Below are 20,984 nucleotides of genomic sequence, written 5' to 3' on the forward strand. Positions count from 1 at the left end.
CACATGCAGGTTAGTTACCATGAAAATTTTAATAGCTGTCAAACTAAAGCTGATAGAGCAACCTGCGAGTGTCAGAAATCTTTGGAAAAATAAAGGTGATATCCCCGGTTTTCTTTGTGACAAAAGACAAATATTCATCTTGTCACTATCTAAAAAAAGTAATCTAGAAATATTCGAAGACCTGATTGTAAAGTCAGACTCCAAGTAAAGGAACAATGTGGATTTGAGGCTGTAGTTCAGAAACAGCTTTGAAACACTGCTCACCCTTCATTTGCTTTCATTCCAGGGATCCCCCTTGGGCCAGAGGTGGCATTGTGAAGCCCTAACATCCATCAGAGGTTTTTGGATATTTGACAAAACAGTATTGTTTGCCTGCCAGATATTTTCCAAGTCTATGAATATATGGGAGACAGAGAAGGAGAGGAAAGGGGGAGAATGATGTAAACAAGAAATGAGAACTTCAAAGTGAGAGCTAACAATGTGGAACAATGACTCGTGTATCTTACAATGTCCAACAAAACTTATTTGTCTTGCTGTAATGCAGCTGCTTTAAGAAATCAGTTCACAATACAAAGCTTTGATATTATCATGGAGGAAAGAGATTTCTTTAAAAAAACAACTAGAAACACACTCAAGTTGAACATGGCAAGAGATACTGTACTTGAAAAATACCCAAGACTATGAACAAATACAACTGCACAAAAGCAATAGTGCAGCTCTGATTATAACTAACAAGGAATTTTTTCATTGTGTTCTTCTTGTATTTTGTATTGTACCCTCAAACCTGTCCAAGAAAAAACTTTGAGGTATACTAACACTTCAATTTTTAACATTTAGAGAAGCTTAAGAGGCAAAATAGCTAGGGAATATGCATACATGTGTACATGCCACTGCAGAGAAAGAAAAAAGTGAAAGAAATTAGTACTTTACAGTAACTCATTTGAATAGAAATGTATGCATGGGATCTATGTTTTAGCATCACTTCTATTTATCAAGCACCCTCTACTCACACACACCTTACTGTAGATCAGTATTCATCTACTCTTGCAAGTGTTTTTAATCAAGGAAAAGGGGCATTATATTATGAAAAGAAAAAGGCAATAAGACATCAGATGGATGTAGAAATTCACTTTATCTTTCACACTTTTATGAGCTCAGCTATCATATCCCTTCTAGTAACAAACCAGAGCTGAATACACAAACCATGCAAAGCACAGGAGAAGCCTACAGCAAAACAAAGCGTGCGTATCATGACAAGAATATCAAATAGAGCAACTGGTATCTTAAAAGTGAAAAAAGATTTGATCTCCTTCTAAATGGTATTCAATATTGTTCACAGTGGAATGTTACACACAATAAAAGCAGGTTTTCTATTTGGGACCCACATCAACACTGGGCTTTCTTCATGGTGGTGTTGCGCCCATCTTCCCAGTCACATAGAAATCTGCTCCTCCAAAAAAAATGAATGAATTTATAACTGCATTTTGAAACAGCAGATATATAACTACTTCAAATTCTTGCATTAAATACTATCAATGTTTGTATCCAAAATAATGCCTAAGGTTAAGAAAAAGTCTTGGGAAGTCTCTGTTGCAAAGACCATACAGTCTCAACAAACCAGCAAACAAGTGAAATATGCAAGCCAGAAGTTAGAATGTAAAAGGAGCCTCTGTATACATGGCATTCTGCCCAGATGCAAAGGTCCCTCCACAAAAGCCTATGTTTATGATCTGAACTGCATTATTTGACCTAACAAACATTTATTCTTCTCTCCACATTTCTAACCTCCTTTGTATCTGCACTCTGAAAGCACCACAGCCACTACTTCCACTTAAACCATTTTAACAGAGTACTGTTGGAAGAGAAATCAGATATTAACTGATGTAAAAAAAATAAGTAGGACATTACTCTATTTCCATAGCCACTAAAAATGAAAAGCTTTATCCTAGGTCAGATCATATCAGCTTTACCCCATCAAGCAAGATGTCTGACTTCTTTTTAATGACACTGAACATTTTCTGTATACAGAAAAGGAGCTGAATGGGTAATTGTTGGTATTGATGTGTAAACGTCATTAATCTCTTTCAAAAGAGAACAGTAATTTTTTTCAGAGATTTTCAAGTTGTGGGTGCTGGGAACAGGCAGGAAAGCACGCTGCTTTGTGACCCAACTATGGTAATAACTCGGAGTGGTATTTTTACCCTCCAAGATGTGTTAGCTAATAAACATAGTCATATTAGCATTACAGCACATCGCATGACTTAAGTCTACGGTACTAACTTATCAGATGCAATTACATAAAAGAGAGCTCAGAAATGCAATAAATATCTTCAGTTGCCAGTATTAAAAAGCGAATCCTGATGAACCTTGTGAATGTGCAGAGGTCAACGCCAATTTAAAAGGGAGCAAGTAAAACCCAAGTCTAATCAAACAGTACATACTGCTTGAAAAGTTCACCTAATTCCACATAGTGCTGAGTCCAGTGAAATAAATTATTCTGTATAGACTCAGTCAACACAACTTATATTCCTAGCATTATTCTTTATCTTTTCATGTTCGCCAGCTACTGAACTTTTTGCACTCATTTCAAGATCTAAAGAGTCATTAAAATTATACTTCTGTTTTTATTTCACAACTGTAACGTGGCAATAAGAGCATATAGTACCTACTTTTTCTACTCAGTGTATTTTCTGCCTTAAAAAGATGGGATCTATACATGTAAAAAAAAAAAAAAAATCAAACTTAAAAAGAAAAAGAGACACTTTGAGGTAGAGATTAATCATGCAGCAAAAGATTAATTCCCAGCTGCTTGGCAACCATCTGGACATTCTACTGGTTAAAACACTAGTTTGAATTGCTAACCTACCTCTTTGATCTTTCTCAATGTCTCCAGCACATATGTGCAATAATTAAAGACATAGTTCACAAACTGCAGCAAATAAATATATACACACACACACGTACATATATATCTCTATGACCAGACCAATTAGTATTGGGAATTATAAATCACAAGTCAGCTTATGAAAACATGTCTCATCCTGACATACGCTCTATGTCTCACACCAGTCTGGCAATAAAATAAGGTTTGGGTTTTATTACATTACATTCTAAAAAATTATCAAAGCAGACAGGATGTGATTTCCTCATACAGAAGACAATGGACAACTTGCATATGTTCTTAGGAACAGGACATTAATCAGTCAGGAATCATGTTAACAGAAGTCAAGATTGCTGCATTTCTAAATGTGAACTAACAGATCGCTGCTCAGATTGATAACTAAGCAGTGAGAGTCAGTTTACAACTCAATTTTCAAAATAAATCAGAGACTGAATTCAAAACAGACATCAGGTTTGTGGATAAAGAAAAAAAAACTGAAATGAAACATTTGAAGTCACAATACTGACTGCTTGGAACATTTTTAAAGGGAAATGAAAGTATTTTCCTACCCCAAGTTATCACAAGAAAAAGTTACAGAGATGTAAAAAAAAATAAAATAAAAAAATCACTTATCTGCCTTTTTGGATTTTCTTGCACACAAACGACAACAGAATTTAAGATCATCAGGTGCAACCATTGACCTATCACCACCATGCCCACTAAGCCATGTCCCTACATGGAACCATAGGATCATTACAGTTGGAAGAGACCACTGAGATCACAAAGCTCCACCCCAACCCATCCCCACTAACCATGTCCCCCAGTGCCACATCTCTGTGTTGCTCAAACACCTCCAGGGGGACTCCACCAAATACACAGGACCCAGTGAATATTGAGGTCCAGGTCCTGAAATTTTGCATCTGTAGTCATAGGGAAACCTCCCTCCCCATGTTATCAGGAGTTTGTGCTTTGTTATTGTGTAAGAGAACAATACTGATAGACTCTGTTCCCATTCTTGGAAAATATGAACAAAATATGTTTTCAATGAGGAAAAATATCAAATCCATGCTGTAGCTCAGAGCAAAATAATGTTAATTTTACATCAGTACAAGCTTAATTTAATTACAAGTATCCTTCTTTTAGAATACTGTCTCCATATTAGTTTTATTTATTGTTTCTTTTCTGGCATGCATTAAGTGTCTCATTCATGTATTTAAGTACTTCGGCATAGAATAAAGCAATTAAGAGGAAGAAATCAAAACCAGAAGGACAATGCCCACTGATCCCTTCGTACAACTGAAGAAAGGAGAAAACAACAGCAGGTGACATTGACATTACAGTCACAGTCTCACTGCTCTTGATTAATCATTTCCTAATCTGATCTATTTTGATTCATTCAAACACAGCACACCCATCTCCTTTTAACTGCAGTGGCACATACTTTATTTCCACATTTACTCATTTATTTCTGAAACTCCACCTCCCTTCACTGATAATACCTCCCAAACTCTGCAGCTTCCTTCCCTCCCCGCCTTCTCTTTCCACTACATCCAATGTTCTACATCACAGCCCTTAACAACCCCCACTTTCAAGGTACAATCTCCTGCCAGATAAGTGAGAAGCACAGTAAATCTGCTTTCAGCACCTTACATTCAGAACACTTTCAGCCAGATCAAGACTGCAGCATGCTGATTTTATCTTAGCATATACGTATGAATAAATCCCAGAAATTTTGTTACAGCAGAACTATACATACGGCTTGATGGCCTTTTCAAACAAGTTTCGTTTCACACAATAAATGTGTTTATTCACAGATGAAGGAGAGAAACATAAATGAATATTAAAAGGCAAAAGTTCTACATCTCTATTTTAAACAATTCTTGAAAAGATAGAAAACAAACACGTTCTTCCTTCCTGGCTTTCACACAGACCTCAATCAGATAAAATGCATTTCCAGGAGAAAGAAGTTTCCCTCTCTGCACTTTCAGGTGCCTTTCATTATTCAGCTCTTAACCCTCTCTTCTTCAGTCCTCATTCCACATAACAAACTGGGAGAAATTATCCTGCAGATATTCCATATCCTATTGAAAATCCAACCCTCGACCTCCCCACAACTACTCCTCCCTTCAGTTGCACAACACAACACTGCTCCAGATGAAAACACGACCACTTCTGCCACGTTGCTTTGGGACACAGAAGGCTGGGAAAGCATCTGCACTCCAAAACCCAAAAATTATCATTGGACAAAGTGATAAAGTCATCAAAAATATTGCAAACACTCAATGCTTTCAGTTATCCCAGACAGATGAAGCTTTGTAGTAGCTATGGCACAAAGCACTAACATTGTGTAGAACGAGAAATAAAATATTAATAATAGTACAGTTGGTATATAGCACTCAGTATTTAATTTACTCCTAGTGATCTTGGTAAACTTCAGTTTAAAAGAATTTTTTTTCGTTCAGACTGACCAAAATGAAAAATAAAAAAAATTGAGCTTCTTTAAATAGACATCAAAGCTTCTTTGAAGGATATATTATTCAGGTAAGCTAGTTATTTGAAAAAGGTTTAACAAATGATTATCAAATTTATTTCTTCTTTTAAATTGCAAAAGTATTTCAAAATTGAATGTTAGCAGTAATGTTGCCTTTATTTTTCTGAAAACCACTGATAAGAACTTGACTTTTCTTCTGCCTTCCTTCACTCTGTGGAGTACTGAGTAGCACCCAGGATGACCCAAGCTGAGGTTTAAAGTGAAGCTTTTTCCTATTTATCAAGATAAGCTCCTTGTGCAAACTGTTCTGTTTTGCTGTACTGCTGAAAACTGATACATTTGTTTTGTTGCATCTTCCTTGGTTAAACCCAGGATTCTTCAGCAATGGCAGCTTCCCAAATGGTTTAATCCATGTCAGAAGTATTTGGGGAAAATATTAGTAAAAACCGCTGCCTGATGATGATTACATTCTCATAAAACTGTGATGTGGTTATCACTGAAAATAGCCATGTGCTTAGCATTACAGAGTCAAAAACAGGTGCAGGAATGGTTTACGAACAAAGGTCTAAAGGTTAAAAGCCAAAAACCACAGTTATCCTATTTTATGTTCTCCTGTTCTACTACAAAGAGGTTGAAAACATCTCAAGGTTTGCAAACTCTAGTATGGCACTTTTCTCTCTCCTGTTAATGCAACTATATAAATGAAAAGGCTTTATTCTTAATTGAGCTTCACAAAATAAGAAGAAAACACATTTAACTTTTCTATTTAATAGCACACACAGGGTGATTATAGAAAGTATTTCACAACCTTTCCGGTTTAAACTACCCCACAGTAAAGCAACATTAGCGAGAAGTACCAGATTTTTACTGCGTGGTTTGAAGGATTTTTCCAGAGAACGAGAAAATCATTCACTGAGTATTTTGTGTAGCAACTTGGCATGCATTCCTGTTCATTTAATTTGAAAATATTATTTAGATGACAACAATGTGCTTACAAGTTAGTTATTTTTCAGTCTATTTTCACATCTTGTGAAACCTTGTCTTGCCTCATCCTGAGGCAATGGTGGTTGAACAGTCAGTGTGAAAGAACAGTGAATATTTGAACAGTGCAGAGAAAGTGAAATACACACGTACCACACAACTGGGGTATCAGACTGCTTATTTAAGCATCACATTAGATTGCCAGTTACCAACACAGAGTAAACTTTCATATACATGACTTCATTAACAACAAAAGCATCTGCAAAGCAAATATAACCCCCCCTGTGTCTTCTAAAGTGTTCTTGAAATCAGCTTCAGGATAGTTCCAATTCATAGGTGCCCTTACAACACACCATGCATGTAAAGGAGGAATTATTTCAGTTTCCAGTTGACACCTCTTCCTTTCAATCTCATATCTGTCCTACATACATCTAAGGACCTTTGGATACCAGGTTCCCTGCAAATACATGATTTATTTTCCCAAGAACATACAACTAAAAGCAGAAAGTTGAAGGATTTGAAGACGGAAAGAAGGTTGGGCTTCAGTTTTGTTTTCTTCCCAGTACATGCTGAATTTGACTTCCTGAAGTCTGGTCTACCAGACCATTCCAAATAATATGTAATGACTGTAAGACTGCAGAAGAATGTATGTCCTAAATGCTTTACGTTCAAGTTCTACCTCATGGTTGATTTTAAATGGCTGGTTTTAAATTAAATTAGATTATGGCAAAAATATCAGAAAAATACAACTTATTTTCAGGTTTTGAACTACCAAAAAAAAAAAAGGAACGGCCACAAAAATACTCCCGAAGTTCAAAACAAAATTATAGAGCATGGGAGATTTAGATAGGCACGTCATATTATCATCATTATTCTTGCCAAAAAAACCAACACTCAAAAGAAACAATACAAAAATGCAAATGAAGAGGACTGGAGCTAAATGAGGGAAACAGAAATAATGTAGGATTTAATAGAAATCAGGTTTACATCTGTGGATTTCCAAAGACATACAGAAAGTTAACTCGATAAATCCCGAGATCCATTGCTCTGAGAAGAGGTAGATCTGGAAAATTCCTAGATTCCCACTTTCCAACACAAAATATTCCTTCAAAAGTCTAGTCTGTGTATTCAGAAAGTCTTTTATTCCCTAAGTAATTGAGAAATACATTAAGTATTTAATGAAAAACCCAATCACTTCAGGGAAAATACATCAGATTTTCTGGTATAAAAGCTGCCCTACGAATACTCAAATCAACAAACAAATGCCCCAACTTGCTAATTTAGCTATAATCCTAAAAAGACTAAATAGCACCTTACCTCCTTTTCATGCATTCGAAACAGTGCTGGGTCCTCCTGGAAACTGCTACTTTTTCCTAGGCCGATTTTGGATGTCTTCTATTGAATAAGAAAAAAAAAAACAGATTCTGAGTTCAAAGTAATAACCCTGACTAGGAACCATTCCTAAACTGAAAGGAAATTTACTAAGCATGTTTGCTCACCCTTATAAAATACCAAGGGAATATAAATACCTACCAAAGACACTGGTATCGGTTTTTCCCGTAAATATCTTGGATTTTCAAGCTGAAAAACAAAGTTAAAGTGTATGTAATCATACCAGCAACGTCTTATTTCTCACAAACAGAAAAAGAAAACAAACAGAATAAAACGGCAAGGTTAAAGAAAACCTTTTGAATGTACTTCCAAAGACCTAACAAACTGGTAATAAATATTGTAAAGCTGTGAGAAAGGTTTTAATGGAAGTCTTGATATCTTATATTGTTTATCTTAATTTCAAAATGAGCCAATGACTTTAAGATTGGCTAGATAATAGTCTACTAAACAGCTTTATAGGATTTGCTAAATACAGTTTCTACCAAAAGAACTTTATTGGATAAGTTCCATTTAAATTAGTGTAAAGCTAGAGAATATTCCTGATTACAGCGATTTTAATCTTGTGTTTTTGAAAAGTGACTGTTGAAACTGGATCTACGTATGTAAGACAGAGACAAAACAAGGAAATAATTCATTAGCAGTACTGTACAATTAAAACAGCTCTTTCAATCACTATTTTTAATAACTGAATACAGGACACCATTCAGAGCCCAATTCCTCTATCAGAGAGCTGTATCTTTTTAATTTTCCTCAGACGATGGGATTCAAACATTTCATCACAGAGACTGTAAAACTCAGGAGAAGCTTTCAAGGGTATAATCCCATAAAATGTGGCAGTGAGATTTGGAATTGGAATGTGATTACAGTACATATTTTACAAAATTTACTCTATTTAACAAGAAAGATTAAATAGATCTATGAGGTGTGGCAAATATATCAGATGTTTGCACTTTCTCCAGCACTATTAAATAAATTTTTGTGTTGAACTTATCAGTGGTAAGAGAGGCTTAATCCCTCTGAAATTTTGATTTGATACAGCGTTATTCATTTCCTTCCCTAAAAGGTTAGGTAGGATTTCTATATGCTGTTAAAGTTATCATATTTCACCCAGAAGTACTTGAAAATATTAATATTTTTTTACACGTGTCTTCAGTTTCAATTAACAGTACTATCCAATATTTTAATGATGTATTTTTGATGGTAAGTAACTTATTAAGTAACCTGTTTTCCTTGTCCAATGAGTTTATTAAAATGTAGGTCTCGTATAAAGGTTTATGCTTTTTGCTTTAAAAATATGCCACTGTCACAGCAAAAAAAAATACAGGTAGACATTAATGAATAAGGAAACCTTCTCTGCACCTACTGAGAAAAACACTTTTGCTTTTTTTAAGTTAAAAAAAAAGTTGCAAATATTTATGATTAATTTAAATACCTTATCTGACCACTGACCATCAAGTTGTTTACTAAGGTATATCTTGCTTGTTTCTAAGGGAGAAGGAAAATGTGTGTCTCCAATACTTTGCATGACCCATGTCCCTCGTTTTTTGATTTTGTAACAGCAGCCATATGTGCTTTGAAGTTAAATGTTCCCACTTTGTTACTTGTTGTGGATTCTATCCACTTAAACTGATCTGTAAACATTTAATGTTTCAACATTCATTCTTTTCATGCTGGCCTTCTGCAAAACTTCTTGTTCTCAAAATTATACCACATTAAAGAAGGAATATCACAATAAAGAATGCCCAAAAAAGAAAAAAGCTTGTATTTATGAGAAACATGCAAATTTAAAAATAATAAGCAAAAGGTCAAAGACAAACCAAAATACATATGTATGAAACTGAAGGACTGCCATGAGAACAGTAAATCACATCATGCTTTTTTAAGAGTATGAACCAAATAAATGTCATCATGAAAGACATCTTTATTTGAACTAGAATTGAACTCTAATTTGTAAATACCACTTCTTCATAAAAAATGACATTTTGAATCTCTTTGTAGCAAAGACTTTTGTTTCTCCTCTTCTATTGGGCAGTCAGACAAGAAACCATTTTTCAGTTTGTGAGGACTGGCACTGTCACCTTCTAGTTCTTGAGTCCCCATAAACCAGTAAATCTTGGCTCTGGGAGGGCTATACATAATCAGATTCCCATTAAGAAGGAAAAAAAATGCTTTCCATACAGTAGACTATTTCTGTTAACATTCCCTCCCCACCCCCATACATTCAGAAAGATAAAGGAAAATTCAGCATAAAAACACAGAATCCAAAACTGAGTTTGACGTAAACAAGCCATAATTCTTAACCCCAACATTTCCAGTTTCTATTGCACACAGCAGCCAAAACGATGCATTTTTAAAGCACAGAACTTAAAAGCCAGCAATTAAAGCAATGAGTGACGCATTGATAGGAAAAGTAAGCTGAGCTAAGAGGGTTTCTCACAAAAGCAATGACAGTGCACAGAGTGTGCAGGAGCACTAAGTCCTGTCACAGGACATCCTCAAGCTGAGAGCAGCATACAGAACTTCTGTCAGTCTTACACCAAAGCTTCTGCTCTTTTGACAGAGTAAACATCATAACAACAAGGATGGTAATGTTATGGCTTCATGCTACCTCTTCCCAAGTCACATTTTGTTCTTCGGAAGATGCTTATCACAGTATATTTATTTTCAATAATACATGATGGCATCTTCTGACTGCTCAGAAACAAATCAGAAGGTATGTTGTATATATTAACGTGCAGGAAAAAAACATTTGGAGCAGCAGGCTTGCTGCACATTCCCCCTGTAAGCTTCTTCAAAGACGAAATGCGACTGTTTTCAAAACAAGGATGGAAAAACACACATGAAAGAGTTAAGAACACTTAAGATTTTGAAATGGTAAACAACTAAACTGAACCTTGCCCTAAGTTCTTACTTTAATCTAACAAACCCAGCCAGCCAGCATGTTCCCTACAGAAATAACTGCTGAGTAGCTTCAGGAAATTTGAGTAAGGACATTCTTATCTAACATCATAATTTGTAGGGAAGTTCACTTTAATGCTGCTTCTGCAGTCTTAGTGGAAAGACATTAAAGCACATGAAGGTTGTTTGTCAGCATGGAAGTAGAATTTATTTTTTGAAGTCACAACACCATTTGGAGTTCACTGTGGGAAAGTTTTTACAGCGTTGCTGCCCTCCAACACCATAACATATACGGTAGATATGTTTATAGTAAGCAGAAAGACTAAAAAAACCAAACAAAAGATAATGAAATGGTTTGTACAGAAGTGGTTGAGCTGAACTAGACTGGAAAGACACAGGCAGGCATGAGCCAAGCACACAAAACATATATCATGCACTGCTGCTGCAGCCATCCAAGAACTCAGGGTTAAAGCATATGCAAATACAGTGTTATATAGAATTCCTCCAAGCAAGGAGAATGAATTTCAGGCCAATGACCACAGAATTCCTTTGACCTTGATATTCTTAAACCTTTATTATGCCATAACATTTCCCAGGATAGATTCTTCCGGACAAGATCTGAGTGCCCAAGTACTGAGGACTGAAGACACCACTTCTAGAAAAGCTGGAGATTTCACTCCTGTCCTGGCTGAATTTCAATAAGAAAAATTGATGACACTCTCCCTGATTAAAAACCCCTCTGCTACTTCCCTATAGTACCAGAAGTATCAGGAAAAGAAAAACAGGTTGGTCAGATAAGAATACACAAGGGTTTAATTCATTCTTACTCCTAGACATGACTTAAATTTTATATACAAAAATTGTGTTTATCTGCAACCTTAAAGTTCAGAAGGAAAAAAGCTTCTAAGGCAAGCAACTGCTTTAGCCAACCAGCTTCTGTCCACATATAATTTTACAATATTTAATTATTTCTTGAACATAACTAAAGGGAATGTGGGGATGTCCCGTTCATGACGTATACTGAATTTCCAACAAAATGAAGAAGCTTATTGACAGCTGTTAATAAAAGATAAAAGATAGTTAAGGAACTTTTCAATATATTCTAAAATATCTAAACAGTGACAAAGAGTTCAGAGTAACAAAACGGCCAAAGATTACTTGAATTTGTCTAAACCCCCAGCTCTGAAACTTTCCCTTCAAACAATAAAAACGGATTTTTTCTTTTCTACATTGCAAATGCAACTTCAAGGCATTAACACTTCATAAAGCACAGTCCCACATCAGTTTAGATAAGAGTCAATAAGGGCTAAGAAAAACACATTTTTATGATGTATTTAAAATTAGTTAATATTAGCATTCCATGTATGGAAAGCAAACTTATCACAATCAAAACTGTTTGTTTTTTTTTTTAAAGATATTTAACCAATCATGCCTAGAATATAAAGAACTTGAACAATAAAATGTTTGATAGAGATAACCAGAAATGCTGCAAGGCAAACAAAAAAAAAACCAGTTTATTACTAATGAGAAGCAACAATACTAGCCAGCAAAGTGATGTGAGAGTGACTTTTTGCATAGAAAAGGTTATTACCAATAATAATAAGTATATCCAAAATACAGACTGTTTGGCTTTGACCTCTCCTTGCTACAGAAAAGATAAGATTACTTTAAATATCCACTGGAGGCTATGATCCATAGCAGGGATACACTGTTCAACTCCAAGCACTTAGAGGCCTCTCTTTTATGACCTCAAATCCTTTTTGTTGTAACCCCCCCCCAAGTCCCACCACGTGATCAAAATCTCTCACTAGCAATTGGTTCAAGTCCATTCTCATTGATGGTAATTAAACAACTGATTTGTGTGTCATTGTAGCCAATTTGTTATCCAAGAGACTTTCTATATCAGTGGATGATTATTGTAGTTTAATAACCCTCTATTATTAATCCAGTATGAATGCAACTTGAAATTTCAATTAGAAAGACAAAAAAATAGAATTAAAGGGACAAGCAAGAAAGAAGATTAACACTGATAACGAAGTGCTTGATATCAGGGATTCTTTGTCAGCCTCAACTGGAATAATTTGTAAGAGGCCACAAGCAAGTACCCCCTTACAGCAGCTCAAGGTATTGTAACAACCATATAATCCAGGTATTTATGTAATCTGAGTATTCAAAATCTGCAAGTGACTGTTGGTACATTTGTTTCAGTCACCTGAAGAGCAATTTCATGAATTGAAGTTAACTACTCTTGAAAAGCTTTTGAAAATCAGCTCTCCTCACTTAAAAAACAAGAAAAGACAATCCCTGAAGGATATACTCTTCTTTAAACTGAGGACTGCTACAAATCAATCTTATATTATTCCATAAAATGGAAGGAGCTCTGAGGAGCAATAACAATCCCCCAGACTAATCTTTTCATTATCTACACCCTCAGTTTGGAGAAAGCAGTCAGGCAGCTCCTGGATTGCCTCAAGGTCAAGACTTTCTTCTCTCTCAGAAGAAAAGAAAGCATGCAATTTACATTTAGAATGCTAAAATTCACCAAAACAGCAGGAGAAACACTGAGTAGGACACAAAAAGAGTTAACATTCTCTTATCATTTATGTTTCTTCTGAAGAGAACTCAGCCATTCATGCAAAACAACCAACACTTTAAAATTCTGTCATATCACTCTGGGCTGACAATAGTGTAAAGAATTAGGATTATCTGGTCACCTATTAATAATACATCAACAAACTCTTCTTTATGTTAGCATAAATTCAAATATTATCAAGTTCTCTAGAAATAGTCTGCATTTCTACTGGAAAAAGATACTTAGTTTTGACCAGCTGATAGTTTTTTCCTATGAATAATTATATTAAAGACAATAAAATTAATATTGCTTAGAAATAAGACATTTGAACATTTTCCTTTTAGGCTAATTCATAATTAGCTTTCCCAACCTTTACCACTTTATTACTAAAAGACTGATTCTTGCATAAAATGTTATTGACTAAATTCAAAGATGTACACTATATGAATAAGGAGTTTTCAAGTATATAAGTATTGCACTGGTTTGGGTTTTTTTTTTTTACCCCAAGATTCCAACTACTGAGACGCGCATCAAGGTCACTGTCATCCACAGAAATAGTTTTCTTATTATGATGGTCCTGCAACAGAAAAAGTCAAATAAAATATCAGAAAAGTTGACAGAGACACGGTGTTAAAAAAAAAAAAACATTGTTAGATTTGGCAATACCTACAAAGGTCTTCCTAACTGTGTCATGATACCTGTGATTAGCTTTAATCTAAATAGCTTAGTTACCAGTAGCATGTTGTACTAAAAGATGATGTCAACACAAACTATTTTCTAAGCCTGGGATTAACAACGCAGTAGACATTAAGCACACTAAACATAGGTCAACCTTTAGGATGATTTGAGAACATCCTATAAGAAGTTATTTTCCCCCATGTACTTGCAGAGGGCAGGTTTTGATTTTAGTCCTTTTGTGTCACTCCTTCCTTAATATCTGCATCTGTACACAGGGATCATGACTCATACAACTGAAAAAACAGCTCCACAGGGATATATAAAAGCAATTCATTGAAACTGCAGTAAGTTTTCTTAGAAAAAGGAGAAGCATCTTACAGGCAGAGGTGCTGCTAGGTCATCTTCATCATTCTGGAGAAGAGAACTCGTAGACTGTGATCTCAATGTTGGCTTCCCATCATACTTGAATCTCTCTCTATTATTACAAAAAGAGTAAGCAGAAAGAAAAGAATTCATTTTCAACAACCTGTGTCACACAACTGATTTTACTCCTCAACTAACATCCTTTTTAAAAGATAAGATATTGTCAAGACATAAAGGTCAAAAATAGTATAAAAAAGGAATTTATTATTAAAGGGTCTTTAAAAAGGAGTATGAAAGTCTTAAGCAGTACAGTAAAGTGAGAACTAACATCACGTATATCCTAGTATATTAAGAAGTGCTCTTTGCATTTCTCAATTACCTGATGACCGAATGCCTCCCAATAGATTTTAGAATAAATCATAGAATTATAGAATGGTTTGGGTTGGAAGGGACCCTTAAGATCACCTAGTGCCAGCCCTCCTGCTATAGGCAGGGACTCCTCCTTGTAGACCAGGTTGCTATTCCTAAACATATCAGACACAATAGGATAAAGACTGACAACTCAGAGAAAAAAATGGAATGATGATGCTGGTTGGCTACCCATAGGGAAGACTGGTTCAGGAAGTACCAAAAATGTTGTGCTAGGTCAAGGTATGTCCTTACATAACACACAAACATGAAGACAAGGGCAAGACACAGCTCAGTAGAAAAGCAGCGTCTTGAAAAAACCAAGGTGGAGTCAACACATCCGAGAGAGAAATCGAAGACTGTAGTAGCTGCATTTTACTTCAATTCTGCTTTATAGACTGTTGCAATATATACACAGGTATGGTAAGGAAAGCTCAGCACAACAGTACAAGTACAGAAGGAAAATGTTCTGTCCAGTAGTGAAAAGGACAAAGACTTTTTTTGGAAAAGTTTTTTGTATGAACCGTATGAACAAAAGGTGAATTAAAAATAGGAGATACATGAACATAACTGTCACTCACAAACCTGGATAACAAACCTTTCTCAATTACAGAACAGTGAAAGAACAGCAAGATGGGACAAAATAAAACAAACAAAAAAGAGTTTATTAGGTAGGTTGATACAGCAAAAGATCCAAAACAGTAGCAAGACATCTTCCAGTATATCCTCTAGTGTCAAATCCACATGCATTAAAATAATTAAAAACTCCTGTTAGTAAATCCACCTTCTTATGACTAGCTATATAGTATTAAAATCAAGTCAGACCATTAAAATATCCTTCATTCTTTCCATCTGGCAGAAAATTACATTGTAAGTTATGCCAAAAGACACTGAGATGAATTAAGTGTTTATGAAGAAAGAGACAACTGTTGTATGTAAAATATAAACAAGTTGCTTCTAGGAAGTCATGCACAGACTAACTTTTCAAGAAGCACAGCACCCCAGCTTTCATCAAAACAGCAGGAAGCAGTGAAATACAACAACTGGAAGCATACCTTCCCTTCTAGCAACAATCAATATCAACAACATACATGGATGCAAAATTACTATTACAAAGCAGTACAGTAGATGAGTTTAGATAAGAAAAGTCTTAGATGTTAAAAAAAAAACAACAGAAGAGGGATAATAATACATTGTCTTTTTCCAGCATTCCAATTCATTCATATCTTACTAAGACTTCATCTTACACAAAGTTATCTTCCAATGAAAGGAGACAGATCTTTACCTACCAGTAAGTCTGGGCTTTTATCAATGGATTTTTCTGAACAACATTCAGGTTACCTAACAACTAAATGAAGTTCAAATTGTTTAAAATAAGAAAGAACAGAAGTTATGCTCCTATTATTGTGAGATTAGGAGCTAATAAATATCCAAACCAACCAACAAGTTACCTCTAGTATTTTTTAAACAGGAAAAAGTATTAAGTAAAGTCTAATTATATTCTTGGTTCTGTATTTACTGTTCTGAAAATGAAGCCACTTTAACTGTACAAACAGATTACAAAAACTAAAATGGTCTGCAGCTTCCCTCACATCAAACATACACTGCTCAGTTCACTTCTTTTTCTATCCTCCTGCTATCAAGTCAGGCTCCAGCAACAACAGGATGTTATTTAAGAATTGCTTTTTCTCCTCCCACAGCAGGCAGGTGCAGAGCTATCAGCCCTGACACCAGCCCCATGACTCCTGCTTCAACCACAACCATGAACTAGCATGGAAGAAGGAAGCAATTTGCTGCTAATAAAGGAGATTTGTAGATTTCCTACTTGGAAAAAAGCAAGGGCAACTCACTGGTTCTTTCTTGTGCAGCATCAGCCACACATTATCTGTAACAATGTTTCTCAGGCATAATCTGTAATGCTATGAACATACAATAGAATTTTCCTACAGTCAGGAAGGTCAGATTTTTGTCCAAACAATACATTCTGAAACTTGAAAGAATACTTCTTAGTCATGATGCACCTTTCTAGACCAGCTTGTTTGATCCTACATCCTAGTTTCCATGTAAGATTTGCCTACCTAATTTTTCTTTAGCCAGATAAACAGCTTCTGATCAGGAAAAGCCAAAACCTTCCTTCACAGCAGCACACATTTCACAAGATAAAAATAACTACAAACAAAACTCCTCCATTTGTCTGCTTCCTTTAGAAGAGAGAAACTTGAATAAACAAACATCAAAAAAAAATTACTCATAAGCACTGATATATCTGTTCTGCCTCAAGAAAATGTTTTAGTCTATCTGTAAGAACTAAGTCATGGCTAGAATACAGCATTTCCATCATACTATGTCACATGCTTATGGATGCAGCTCTCCTTACACACATCCTCGAGCAGACAGAAATGTAATGTAACACGATCGCCATCTGCTGGCTCTCTTTAAGAGATGCAGATTTCAGGTGTTTCAATGCCTTTATGTCTTTACTCGCACTGATAGCAGGTTCTAAACTGCAAATACAAAGAAAAACTTGATCTTCACATCAGTTACAGTTAATATCTTAAAACAGACACTCGTAAATAGATATTAAATAGACCATCTCCAAGAAACACAGTAGCCGAGACAATCCCCTTCAGTATTTCTTCCTGTGTTAGTCACATGTCTAACAGTTTTCTACTGCTATAAAAAAAATCATGTAATATACAGAATTATCAAAATTACTAATTGCCAACACACCAAATTCAAATTTCCGTATACTGAGAACGGAGCTGCATGTAAGTTCTATTAGCAGAGCAGATTCCACTTCCAGAACTCATTGAGCCAATGACCTCTTCTACCACATTACTTGCTTCTCTGGCCACAATTCAATAGGCAACACATGCCTCCAGAGAACTTACCAGACCCTCGAGAATCAGTATAGATATAACAGGAGTTCCACAAGACCAAAAATAAAAAGCAAAATAAAACTTCACCATCCCAACCACATCTCAGGGAAACTTTGCCAGATCAAGCTAAACCTCATGTTAAGGTATGGACTGAAAAAGGAGATCAGATTTCCAGCATCACTCCATTGCCAACCCTTAAATGAGGGCTGGGAAGGGGTGAATCCTAGCTCCAGCCCTTATGGTCACTCAGATTTATTGCATGCACCTGAGCACCCATGTGTTGGCCCTGCCTTTCCACCAGGTGCTCCATCACTGCTTCAGGCCATGACTCAGCATTTCTGCTACACACATTTAGTTAAGGTCTCAAAGAGCATGTCTAAAGCACAACACATTCCTTGTTTCCATAAGGCTAGGCCTAATTGCTTTACTATTTAGACAGTTCTTCCCAATGGTTCTTCTTATTACAAAGCCAGAAGTAATAACATGGTAACACAGCTGGTTATTTCAATGACTTACGCCTTTTTTTCTCACCCACACCACCTGTGTGCTACAGGGATGTACCACAAAGCCCCTCAGTATTAACAATGTAGCACTTGGAATCATGAGACAGATCACTTTCAAGAGCAATTTTTAAAATGATTGTTACAATTGCACAACCATTAAGGGATACATAGGAGGAAAAGTTTCAAGATCCTCAATATCAAGGTGGCATGACCTGCAAGAGTGCCTGTAATCTGCATGAATCACAGCTGAGCCATTTAAAAATTCAAGACTTGGCATTGCAATAGAAGGAATTTGAAAGACAGCACAAACATCAACGTGCCTAAAAAATTAATAGCTAACAATAATGACTTACATTTTTTCTAAGTGTACACATCAAAAAGCCAACAGGAAACCAAGACTTAATAACCTGATATATTTCATCCCTTTAGCTGCTTTGTAAATCAGATGGGAAAGGAAGAGCTCTATATCCAAATAATAATAGGAAATAAACATGCAGTTTAAGCTTGCTGGTACTTGCAAATCCACAGTGGATTGCAAAAATAAGATGCAGCTACAGATACTCCAAATTCTGATGTACAGCTACAAACAATCTATAGTGAAACTTTGTTACCCTCAGTGCAAACATGCAGCATCTAGGCATAGAGCACTAGCTGCCAAAGCCTATGTAGTTTGTAGCAGATGGCATAATCAAAACATTTTAAATGTTTGTGTTTAAACATAACAGGAAGGGGAAAAGGACAGAACTATGAGAGTTGGAAGAAGACATACAGGAGTATGGGAAGCAGATAACATAACATAACATAATGGAGCAATGAGATAACAGAGAAGTAGAAAAGTGATCAAGTTGAAAGATACTCATGATATTTCTGTACATAAAGTAGAAACACTATTTCAGATGAGTCCATGAGAAAGTGTAATAAATCCGTATATGCAAATTAAAACATACAAAGCTTACCAGACCAAACATACATTACATATGAATCAAATACTGAATAAAGCAAATACAAAAGTCTTACTCATATGTAAGTGCTGTTGCTGAAGATGACTCTTCTTTAGAAGATAAAGTCCACAATTCCTCGTGCATGGATTCACCTTCTCCTAACTCTCCCATCACCCAGTCAGGCAAGTAGTCTGGGCTACTACTTGGAATTCTTGTTGAATTTGGTTCATCAAAATAAATTAACTGTAATTAAAATAAATACAAAATCAACACTAGAACCTACTTACACAAATACATTCTTTCTGCTATTAATATAGTTTCTTACACAAATATCTGTTGCATTAAAATTATTTTTCAGATGAAGTCAATGAGGTGTACAAATATTACTTCCCCACACATGGCAATTAGTACAGCATGCACATTTCAGTGTTTTCCTGCACTTTACTCCCTTCAGCATAAGTAACTTGACTGGTCAGGCACCAGTGAAGCTGATGCATGCCATGTTATATTCAGGTCTTCAGAAAACAGACTACAAGCTTAACACTGCCTACGTGCAATACCATTATCTTTTCTTTCAGAGTTTAAACAGCTGGAGTTCATGGCAAAAGCCAGAAAGGAAGACTACTGAGTCATATCAGTTAAGCACATCATATTCCATGCAAGAGAGCAATCTGCTGTTTAAGAAAAATTATATCCTTTCAAAAAATTAGGCAGGTATCATCTTTCTGCTCCTTAACACCTATTTTTATAAGCCTTAGAATCTGTATTCAGAAGAAACAAGTCTCTGACAGAGGATTTTGTTCACTGAAAGATATTTCAAATATCGGCTACAAGATATAGAACATAAAAGTCAGTGCTGATCACACACACCACCACTCAATTCATTCAAATTGTTTTTATACCAAATCTAGAACTTGCAGGTATTTTTCAAGAATAAATTTAAGCAATAAGGTTACGCTCACCATGTATGAAGGTAATGTTTTCAGCATTCCTGGTTCTGGTTCATGTGTAAAAGGATCTTCTAGCACTCCTCGTTTCAGCATGTGGAGCAAAAGTTTTGCATATGAGTTCCGATTCTTCCTTCCCGCTATTCCTGTACCTGCTCCTGAGGGCTCACACAGTTTTTTAACCCACAGTGCACACCTCTGGCGTTCTGAAAAGATAGACACATGTATAACCACTAATACCACCAGGGAAAATCCAACATGTATCAGCAAGACACAAAAAATAGCAACAGGGACTTAGAAAGCAACTAAGCTGTACAAAACCCCCACAGAACAATGCCTTGTAACATCAAGCACCTAGTTCGGTTGGTAAAGCAATACACATACACCTAATAATTAGCAGTAAGGAAGAATACTGTTATTAGTGTTTCTCCACGCACGAGTTTTACCGTATTTACCTGACCTATGCTGCAGCTTTAGTATGTGAGGCTTCACATCCCCAATGCAGCGATCAAATTCGGCATCCAGCTCTTTCCATGTTTCCTCTTCTCCATTCATTTTGACAGAAAACACAGCAACCTGTACAATCATCCAGATTGAAATGGAGAAGGTTAAACACCACCCTAGATCCGTCTCTAGTTGTCCTCGGCCAAAGCACGGCATGCTTTGATACAATATGACAAATAAAGCTAAATATTTCATTGAATTCACAGAAAAATAAGCTTCTTTTTTTTTTTTTTTTGCAAACTACAAATGTTCAATTAAATTTTCGATGAGAACATGCTTGCTTAGATTTGAAACTTGCCAGCCACACAAAAAGGCGTTCAATTACACGCAATTTGTATAAAACAGCACCTATACAGGTCTGTGCAATAGCTGTGTTTATAACAGCTTTCCCCCCTATAATTAGCATTTATTATTATTATTTTAAATGAAAGAACCAGGCAAAAAGCATCAAGGAGGCTTCAAAGCGGCACTTTGCAAATGCTGTCAGGATGTTTACAGACACAGCACTGCAGGAGGAGGGCAACTCCATCCCCACAGCACTGCTGT

At 35.9% G+C, this 20,984-nt stretch overlaps 1 protein-coding gene across 4 annotated transcripts in view; it reads right to left on the reverse strand.

Annotated features, from left to right (window-relative positions):
• Positions 1-20,984, reverse strand: part of CEP112 (centrosomal protein 112) — a 139,759-nt gene that overhangs the window by 117,370 nt on the left and 1,405 nt on the right. For all 4 annotated transcript variants that reach the window (XR_016459126.1, XM_031598830.2, XM_090122078.1 and 1 more), the window contains exons 2-8: positions 20,390-20,510; positions 19,950-20,140; positions 19,064-19,230; positions 14,272-14,368; positions 13,718-13,792; positions 7,887-7,934; positions 7,671-7,748 (exon numbers count right to left, since the gene is read on the reverse strand). Coding sequence is in view for 3 of the 4 variants with exons in the window: in XM_031598830.2 (XP_031454690.1) it covers positions 7,671-7,748; positions 7,887-7,934; positions 13,718-13,792; positions 14,272-14,368; positions 19,064-19,230; positions 19,950-20,140; positions 20,390-20,489 (756 nt within the window). In the remaining variant the exon portion in view is untranslated. The remainder of the gene's footprint in view (positions 1-7,670; positions 7,749-7,886; positions 7,935-13,717; positions 13,793-14,271; positions 14,369-19,063; positions 19,231-19,949; positions 20,141-20,389; positions 20,511-20,984) is intronic.

Source organism: Phasianus colchicus, chromosome 20, assembly GCF_987193195.1.
Source record: "Phasianus colchicus chromosome 20, bPhaCol1.hap1.1, whole genome shotgun sequence".
In the NCBI taxonomy this organism is placed as follows: domain Eukaryota; kingdom Metazoa; phylum Chordata; class Aves; order Galliformes; family Phasianidae; genus Phasianus; species Phasianus colchicus.